This window comes from Hordeum vulgare, chromosome 3H (assembly GCF_904849725.1).
Source record: "Hordeum vulgare subsp. vulgare chromosome 3H, MorexV3_pseudomolecules_assembly, whole genome shotgun sequence".
Classification (NCBI taxonomy): domain Eukaryota; kingdom Viridiplantae; phylum Streptophyta; class Magnoliopsida; order Poales; family Poaceae; genus Hordeum; species Hordeum vulgare.
This window is the reverse complement of record NC_058520.1, coordinates 432,706,704-432,716,825: the sequence shown is the minus strand read 5'-3', so window position 1 is coordinate 432,716,825 and position 10,122 is coordinate 432,706,704. Positions and strand designations below refer to the sequence as shown.

Here is a 10,122-nt window from a genome sequence, read left to right as displayed (position 1 = left end):
TCAGATACCTGGGAGGTACTTCTAATGCTTATTTACAGTTTGGAAAACAAGAGATGGACTTGTCGGATTTGCTGATTCTGATTTTGTTGGTGATTTAGATAAGAGAAGATCACTCACACATTAAGTTTTCACCATTGGTGGTTGTGCTGTGAGTTGAAGAACAACTTTACGCTCTATTATGGCTTGTTCCACTACTCATGTCGGGTATATGGTTATTTTTGAGGCATGCAAAAAAGCTATGTGATTGAAAGGTTTATATACCGAGGTTTGGAAAGATTCATCCTGCCCTACCATATTTTATAACAGTCAAAGTGCTATATGTCTTATAAAAAACCAATGTATTATGATAGAATGAGACCTTTTTGGGTGCGACTACTTGCATATATATATATATATATATATATATATATATATATATATATATATATATATATATATATATATATATATATATATATATATATATATATATAGGAGGGACAATATCTAAGTGTTTTTGAAAGACAAATAAACAAGTTATATTCGTACATCGTAATGTAAAAATCTGCATCGTTTGTACTACATCGAACACGATAGAATTTGATCACAATTGAACACTCCTCTCGATTTGGTCACGCTCCGCCCCTGCACTGTGCTATAGAAAGCTCAGCGAGACCAACCGAAGCACCCTAGCAGTAGAAAAGCTTCGTGTGGTCTCCAAAAAAACAGCAGTTACAGAACCATACATCACACCGTCACGAGCGGCGAGAGAGAGAGAGAGAGAGGAGGACCGGGCAACAGCCATGGCCACAGGAGCTGCCTGCTACTACCACCCCGCCGCGGGAAGGGCGAGCCCCTCCTCGCTAGCTCTGGGCCTCAGGTCATCGCAGAGCAAGGTGTTCTTTATCAGCAGCGGCGGCCGCAGCAGCAGCCGGTGGTGGATGAGGAGGAGGAGAGGGGAGGGGAAGGCGAGCTGCGGCAGCACCAATAGCAGCAGCACGGCAAGGGCGAGGCCTGCCTTGTTCTCCCCTCGGGCCATGGAGTGGCAGGAGTGCAGGTATCCCAACCTTCCATGCGCATGCCAGTAGTAGTATTGCCTTTTGGGTTGCTATATTACCATTTGTTTACAATAGGAATTTCTGACATGTGAATTTTGGCTCATGGCTGTGATGGATAATTTGCTAGTGCTCGTTCATTTGAATTGGACTCTAATTTCTCAGTGTTGAAATGAATCTAATGTTGTTAGGGTACTTACTTGAGAAGGTTCCTATGTATATCCATTTTGCCATTCTTGTATGTGACATACTGACTCATGGCTGCACCTTCATAAGATGATGGCTGTTATATAGGCGGTTCACGCTTCGAGAAACAAGTGCCGTCGAGACAGCTCGCTGATAGTTCCATGCTTATCTACAATACATATTTTCTTTCATCTGCTCCCCCCTCGCGGTGACTGAAAATTGTCTTGGATACAGCACTGAGATTGAAGTTGATGTTCCATGTTCAGTGGCCTACCAGTGTTACTCCGAACGTGAGACTATTCCTCAGTGGATGCCATTCATATCAACTGTCAAGGTGCCTGCTAGCGCTTTTTTTCTTGCACATCATTTTCCTTTTATTTTAGCTGCCATGCTTGGAGGTCGAATTTTTCTATGCCTAAATAGGAGTGAACATTTACCATTACAACCTACAAATTATATTAATCTCCATTCCAATCTTGTCACTAACACGCACCGAACTTCCATCTGTGTCATCCTTCCATCCTTTTGATGGGTATTTTAGTACTTGGGCGCTTTTGCTTATTCATGGCTCACACTGGCATTTAAGCAATTGCAGCAAGTTACAAATTCAATTTTTTTTTGTGAATGGAACTTTGCAGTGGCATATCGCAGAATAGAGCACTTCCCGTAGATGTATGATGCATAGAAGCTTCTTTGATCATATCTCTAGCTTCTATTCTTTGCATATATGACCATCATTATCTACTAGAATTCGCCATAGCTAGAAGCCTAGAACCATAATGACCAACATGTCTCTTCTCAGCTGTTTCCTTTTCATTAGCTTTGTTTTCTATAAACTAAGCTTTCCCTTTCAGTTTTAGCAAGAAATGGTTATGCGTATGATAATTTACAGGTCCTTGAAGATAAACCAGATCTTTCCCGTTGGACTTTGAAGTATGCGATACTTGGTCAGGATGTAGAATTTTCTTGGCTTGCCCGAAACATGACGGTAAGTATATACTATGACAAAGCTGCTACAGATCTTGGAGTGAATATTCAGTTAATAAAACTTTCCTCTGTATCAGCCAACTAAAAATCAGAAGATTCACTGGCGATCTCTTGAAGGTCTTCCTAACAGGTGATTATTCAACCAATCCAGACTTACATATATACTAGCTGAATGCCCATGGGTCGCCACGGAACAAATTTTTTAGAACGGGCTTCTGTGATGAAAATGAACCTTCACTATCATAGTCCATTTCTATTGAAGGCAAAAACCAAAAAGGAGCCCAACAAACTGAGGTTACTGGAGATTATTCTCACGTTAAGAAATCCAGCAGTCATATAATTTGTGAGGCTGGCCTGTCTCGACATTATGATAAATTCAGCTTATCTCATATTTGGAGAGAAACATGCTATGAAAACAACAAGATTAGAAAACTAACTCAAACCACAAGAACATGGAAAGCAACTGCTAGGCTCCCAACTGACCTTCGCCATCATTTCTGCATTTGAAACACCGCCTTTTACCTGAATTATTTGACCAATGACTGCTCCTATGAATCACACATAGTCAGGGAAATTCAACAGGTGATACAATCAATGACATCTTATTTATATTTGTCAGTGCATCGGTATTCCAAATTGCCAACCTATTTTGTGGATCTTGCAGCAGGGTTCATGTTTTGTCAGCATATGATAGGCAACATGACTCTCCCTTTCCCCGTTTGATGTACAAATCATGTAGTGGGCTAGTAACTGTCTTGGGCAACATGATAAACATTCGCATCAGAACACGATGATCTGATGTTCAAATTCTTGCTAGTAGAAATAAGAGTGGGACATTACCTTGGTGTGTATTTTGCATGAACACTACCTTGGTTTACACAAGAGTAGAATCTGACCTGAGCCTCAAGTTAATATACAAAATTAGCAATCACTTATTTATTCGTTGTATAAGTTAAGCTTGTTTAAAATTTATACCCAGTATCATGAAACTGTCATCATAAGAAATTAATTGGCAGTTGGAACTACAGTAAGACATTCAAGGAAACTTATAAAAATCTAATGAAAATATTAAGAGAAGTACCAATCATTGCACGGGTCAGAAAGGCCATGTTTAGAACATACCACATCATACAGGTCAGAAAGGCCATGTTTAGAAGATACCACATCATACAGTGATCTAGTAAGCTACCTGTGCGTTGCTATGGAATATAAAAGATATATCTAGAAATATTGACCAAAGAATCCTATTCCGTGTACATATGTGTAAAGTCATGTCTGTCAAGAGCGACAAGCCGACAATGACGGTGTCAAACGCTGAGTTCTTTCTCTTCTGTGAAAATTACTGTACATCGATCCTACTCTATTCCTAGTACATCTTGTCCATGGGTTTTCTACTACTTCCTGTTGTTGTGCTGACCACTCTTCACCCTTTTGTCTTTCTTCCTCTCGCTTATGTTTGCTTCTCTATCATCGCCCCATGGGAAGACAAGGTGTAGTCTTCCTACTCCGTGTCCGTTGTACAACTGTAACTTTAGTACTAAATTTATTGTAGTAAAAATTTGAACATAGAATATGTTCAGGCTTACAAAACCATAAATATTATGGAATGCTTTTAACTTGCAAACTTGTTAATTTATCACGCTGCAACTCTGGCAGGCTGGCTGCTACATGCATCACAAAGAGAAACACGAGGAACTTCATAAATAAATTCCTTCAACCTGCCAATAGAAGGTTTACACTGAAGACGAAAATGAACCCAGAGGAAATACATGCAGTTTGTGTAGCTACTACAAGTATATTTGGTGGATTTCCTTATAAACCCAATATTGAAAACCAGGCAGAGTGATTTTAAGACTAAAAAAAAGAGCAAAATCGACTTTTTTTTTACCCTGAAACTGTGGGAGAGGCTCCTACTGCAATTAAATTAAACACAAATCAGTATTTACATATGTACATCTGGGAAGCCCCCACTTTGTGTGGGCTTCAAGCAAAAAAAATGTCTATTAAGCATGGATGTACACAAGACATGTATTACGATCTAAACAGTAATCAACAAAACAACAATGTAGTTTACTTCTCCGCAAAAAAAAAACAATGTAGTTTACTGACGTGACAACAAGAATAAAAAATAACTCATTTTTCGTGTAAAACTTTCCCAGCTCTTGATTACCGTAATAACAAGTGACTCGCAATATAAGAAAATCCCAGCTCCCGCAATCCTTAAAATACGATGAGCAAAAGGAGAAAACATCTTATTTCTACAGCCAGTCATTCATTCGAAGATTCAACCGATTTCCTGGAGGTCCTGCATTTCCCCCTTCTCTTTGTTCCTAACAAACTTGTCTGCACATAGATAAGTTCCAACTTACAAGTGTACTTATTAAAAGAAATTAATTTCGCATTATCGTGATCCCCCCCGATAGCAGAATTATAAACAAATTCTGCTGCATGCACTGGAGTTCCTTTCGGGTAATTGTGTGGAAAGCAGGATGGGAAATAAGTAACATGACTTCTGAACTTAACTAAAATTCTGCTGCATGTATCGGAGACAAGTAGTTATACAAAAAGAAATTCTGGATTGGCAAGTGATAAATTGGCACATTGTATAACTGGACCATTTGATTCAGTACAATAATGTTCCAGTTTCCCTAGCAATTTAGAACTAAATGCCTCCTAGTTGGCCTAGATCCTACTGACGCCTGCTAGCTACTTTTCATTTATTTGGAAGTTAGCATAACGCAATTCACCTGTTGCAGGGGCGCTGTCCGATTCTTCCCTAAGAGTTCATCCTCTTGTAGAGTACAGGTGAGCATTCTGCCCTGTGAATTTGACACTTTTTGTAACTCTAATATGAGCTGCTGCTTCTTCACAACTTGATCTTCCTTCATCATTGTGTGCAGCTAACAGTGGCCTATGAAGTTCCTGAAATTCTGAACCCGGTTGCATCAGTAAGTAGCAAAGCAGCACACATATAACTATTTATTCTGCAGTATTTCCATGTTTTAATATCTCGTTGTTGCAAATCCGTGAGTTGAGGAATCCAACCATCCTTTTTCACCAGGCCCTGAAACCATTTCTGGAAGGTTTGCTTTTCAATGGGCTAGAACGTTTTGTGACGTTTGCGAAGGAGCGCTATAGCAAGACCCTTCAGTCTTGACAAGATTAACTGTCATCAACACCAAGAATTTCAATTTCATTGACCGTTGATGTAAAACTGCATAAAGCCACTAGATGTGCCAGGGGGGAGAACTGTATAATACAAGAGTGACTTATTCTAGCAAATAAATATTGACTGTTCAACTCTGACTGTCATGTACTGTCGCCTTGATTGTTCATTTATGGGCCTGGTAGCTTTTCTAAGTCAGAAATGCGCAGTATCCATGATTTTGCACTAAATCCCAGAGAAAAGTGGCCTTACTCTCTTTGTATTCGGTACTGTGGCTCAGAATGCTTCTGTAAGTTTATAGACATGCCCATGTTAGTTGGATATGGAACAAAGCCAATCAATTTCATGCACAAGGGCTGCACAATTAAATACAGTATGGAGGATAGAAAAGGATACGCCCCCTGCCGTCTCCCCGGGAGGTGGCCGGGGCGGCGTGAGCCCCTCCCCTCTCCGGCCTCCCTCCGTTCCCCTTCCCTCCCTGCCGCCGCCGACGGTCGCCCCCATTGCTTGGCTGGGTGGTGTTGGCGGCGGCGGGACTGCCTGTCCCCGCGCGCGGCTCCCTGCCCGGGGCATGGGGGCAACGGTGGTGCTCCTCGGCTCGGCGACCTGGCAGCAGTGACCGGCGACGCGCAGGTGGTGGTGGTGTCCCTTGGCGATGAGACGGCATGGTGACGCAGGTTGGCTGGCGGCGCGCCCCCGGCCCAGATCTGGGCCCTGTGGGCCCCATCTGGGTCCTAGCGGGCCGACTCCCGGCGTGGCTTCTTCGTCGCCTATGTGGTGAGTAGGAGGAGCAGCTCGAACGGGGGGCGGCGACGCCGATGGCGCGCCTGCTGCAGCGCGATGGCAGGAGCTTTACGGGCCTGGAGAGCCTGGTCGGGCCTGTGGGCCCACGGGCCTGGTATGCTCCTGCTATTGTGCCCGATCGGCTACCGTCGTCGACGGTGGAGGTTGTACCCCCCCCCCCCCCCCCCCGCGTGCCGACGGTGTTGGGGCCCCTTGTCCCGACTCCTATTCCCCGCTGTGCAGGCCTCACTTCATGGTGTCGTGGTGAGACGACATGGAGGCTTCATGACCGCGGTGGCGTAAGATGGTGGTCGGTTTGGTGGCAGGCTCTGGAGCATCCGAGGTGAAGGTTGGGATCGGGGGAAACCCCTGTCGGCCTGGCCGACACCGACGCGGCGACACCTGTGGGTGCCGCCGGACCTTCCTGGAGGGCGTCGGGGGCGACCCTTCCTCTTGCCTCGTCACGTACCGGGGGAAACCCTTGGCAGCAGCGTCGTCATCGTCGCGGTCCTTCTTGGAGGTGTTGATTAATACCAGTGCTTCGGAGCCTTGGAGTTTGGTGGGAGATCTTCGGTGGGCGCAGTGGTCGTGAAGCGTCTTCGTTTCCGTCGATCCGCCGTTGTCGGCATTATTCTCTTGTTGTTTCTCTTTTGTTTCTTTTGGGGTTTGATTGTGCTGCTTCCGCCCCAGCACCTGCTGTTGATTGTATCGGTTGGTTGCTTTGTAATACAAAGCGGGGGAAAACCCTTTTTCGGTAAAATAAGCACATCACGTAATGTACATCTACGGTACATTTTTTCCTCTTCAGTGTATCGAAAATATGCCCACAACTGACCAGAAATACATCGCGTACGCAACCCCACAGCGGCGGCGACGGCGGCCGGAAACTCGACAGGGCAAGGACGCTGCCGAAGGCCGGGGCGCGGGGTCTGGTGACGAGGAGGTGTCGAGGAGGAGAGAGTGGGGCAAAGGAAGTGGCCCGCGAGCCTTGAATGGGCCTAAATCAACGGAAGTCTACCGCATAATTGGGCCGAGACCGAGAAACCGAGGTATTCTCATATATGGATCGTCGGATTGTCTCAAAATATATAATATATCGATCGTTGCGCTAAAAGAACCAAATCACTAATTGAGAATTATTCCTTTTGAAAAGCACTTTCACCTTTTCTCATTGTAACAAGTGATGCATTGCATGTGTATCACTTGTCGCAACCTCTGAATTTTCTTTTTTTTGTAGATCCGTATTTATAAAACGTTTTATCTCCTAAACCACGCGTTCAAATCTCGAACCATTTTCACAGTTGGGTTTCTCACATCGAGATCTTTAAAACTAAATCTTATGATGATAGGTTTTGACGAACTTTTTTTCCCTGAAAAAACCGAACAAAAAAATGGACGAAAAAATTGTGCCTCTCACGATAGAAAACAACAACAAAAAACATGTTTTTTTACGAGAGGCACGGCCGTCCCTCTCGTGAAGGCAAAAACATGCCTCTCCGGAAGCAAAATTGTGCCTCTCGCAAAGGCAAAACGGTGCCTCCCGAGAAGCAAAATCATGAGTTTTGTGAAAAAATAATCAGAAAACACGTTTTTTTCTCTTTTCGAGAGACACGGCCGTGCCTCTCATGAAAGAAAAACCGTTCCTTTGTGGAAGCAAAACCGCGTCTCTCGCAAAAAAAAACAACAGAAAAAGCATTTTTTTACCTTTCCGAGAGGCACGTCCGTGCGTCTCGCGAAAGCAAAACCACACCTCTCGCAAAAAAGAACAGAAAATGTGTTTTTACCTTTTCGAGAGGCCTGACCGTGCCTCTGGTGAAATCAAAATTGTGCCTCTCATGGAAACAAAATCATGCCTCTCGCAAAAATATATATGAGAAAATGCGTTTCCCCTTCTCGAGTGGCGCAACCACGTCTCTCGCAAAAAAGTATATCATAAAATGCGTTCGTTTTCCTTTTCGAGAGGCACGATCATTTTTCCCGTGAAAGCAAAACTATGCCTCTTGCGGAAGGAGAACCGTGCCTCTTGCAAAAAAACGAAGCACAAAAGTGTTTTTCTGTGAAAAAAATGAATTTTTTTTCTTCCAAAAGCTAAGAAATACTCGTGAAAAACCAGAACAACAAAAAAACTCAGAAAACCAATCTAAAAAGCGAAAAACGCGTGCGAAATATTTTAGAAAGGAAATCCAAACGGTACGCTGAGAGTGCGACATGTGACCACGACTGAGAACACGCCAAATGGCGGCTCACGAGAGTGATCATTCGAAGGCTTCCGAGGGAGTGCTCTTTGTAGGATCGAAAGAAGGTGTGTCTAGGGGGGTGAATAGACTACTTGTCAAGATAGAAATCCTAGCCTTGCCAACTTTGATGGAGGGCAGAATTTCAGCAATACTAACAAGTCTAGTATACCCTACACATGCTAGTCAACATATATGGTAGCTGAAAAGTAAAAACTTTGCACATGTAAAGGAGTGGAGTTTAGGAGATCGAACGCAAAGAGGTTGACACGACGATTTTTGGCATGGTTCCGATAGGTGGCGCTATCGTACGTCCATGTTAGTGGAGACTTCAACCCACGGAGCGTAACGACTGCGAGAGTCCACGGAGGACTCCATCCACGAAGGGTCCACGAAGAAGCGGCCTTGTCTATTCCACCACGGTTCCGCCCACGAAGGACTAGCCTTACTCATGGTAGATCTTCACGAAATAGGCGATCTCCTTGCCCTTACAAACATCTTGGTTCAACTCCACAACACGAAGTAGGAGGCTTTCAAGCGACACCTAATCAATCTAGGATGAACCGCCCTCCAAAAGGTAATAGATGTGGTAGAACAATGAACTCCTTGCTCTTGTGCTTCTAAAGATAGTCTCCTCAACACAAAATCACTCTCTCACAGAATAGGCATGGGTAGGATAGATTGATTAGGTGGAAAGCAACTTGGGGAGGCTAGAGATCAAGTTTCAAATGATTGGATTGGAATATCTTGGTCTCAACACATGAGTAGGTGACTCTCTCTCAGAAAGAAATGGATTTGACAATGAAGTGTGTGTTCTGAGTGTTTCTCCCACGAATGAGAGGTGGGTGAAGGGATATATATAAGCAGCACACAAAATCTAACTGTTACACTTAAAGTGGCAAACTCGGTGACACCAAAGTCATAAACTCGGTGACACCAAAGTCATAAACTCGGTGGTACCGACTTGTACTAAAGGTTGGAACTTTTGAATCTCGGTGGAACCGATATATGAAACTCGGTGGCATCGAAAAGGTGGCTAATGGTTAGATGAACAAACTCGGTGACACCGATACTCAAACTCGGAAATTTCGATTTTGTGTACCGAGGCAACAGAAAGTTGGTCACCCAAACTCGGTAGCACCGACTTAGTTTCGGTTGCACCGATTTGGTGGGAATAGCTAGGGTTTTGTCTGAGGTCAAACTCGGTGGGGCCGAAATGGAAAACTTGGTGGCACCGATTTTGAGTATGTGGTATTGGACATAATGGTTATGTGAGAAAAATGATTGAGTATTTTGGTGGCTAACTTTGAGCACTTGAGCAATCAGTTCATTTTAATACCTCACCCCCTTTTAATAGTATTGGCTTTCCTATGAACTCAAAGGTGATTTCCCACAAATATAAAATGAAGAGTCTTCTAGCTTGAAGCTTGAGCTAATCGTATTCCTTTCTTGAATCAAGGGGCATCTCCACATAAGCCTTTAGCCAAAGCTCTCTATGGACTATTCGTGAAATATACTAGGTAAAAGTCTTAGTCCAAGAGACAATGTATGTTGTCATGAATTATCAAAACCACCAAGGGAGCATATGTGCTTTCAATCTGCCCCTTTTTGGTAATTGATGACAACATACAATCAAAGCTTCAAATAAAGATAGGCAATAGAATATGACAACTTTGAAAGATACATGACTAGCACAAGCTCCCCCTAAATGTGTGCAATCCCTTTTTAAGGG

At 43.6% G+C, this 10,122-nt stretch overlaps 1 protein-coding gene across 1 annotated transcript; it reads left to right on the top strand.

Moving 5' to 3' along the window:
* The first annotated feature begins 675 nt into the window (after positions 1–675).
* Positions 676–5,510, top strand: LOC123444111. The gene is made up of 7 exons (XM_045120727.1): positions 676–1,036; positions 1,455–1,554; positions 2,113–2,208; positions 2,285–2,337; positions 4,964–5,012; positions 5,108–5,155; positions 5,269–5,510. The coding sequence occupies exons 1-7, from the start codon at positions 783–785 to the stop codon at positions 5,362–5,364; spliced, it is 696 nt and encodes a 231-aa protein (XP_044976662.1). The 5' UTR covers positions 676–782; the 3' UTR covers positions 5,365–5,510.
* The last annotated feature ends 4,612 nt before the right edge of the window (positions 5,511–10,122 follow it).

What these genes read in the sequence shown, in the direction of transcription:
- LOC123444111 (XM_045120727.1), top strand. Translation starts at nt 783, where the DNA reads ATGGCCACAGGAGCTGCCTGCTACTACCACCCCGCCGCGGGAAGGGCG. An exon ending in ATGGAGTGGCAGGAGTGCAG is followed by an intron (nt 1,037 to 1,454) that starts GTATCCCAACCT and finishes TCTTGGATACAG; the next exon opens with CACTGAGATTGAAGTTGATG. An exon ending in CTTGAAGGTCTTCCTAACAG is followed by an intron (nt 2,338 to 4,963) that starts GTGATTATTCAA and finishes CACCTGTTGCAG; the next exon opens with GGGCGCTGTCCGATTCTTCC.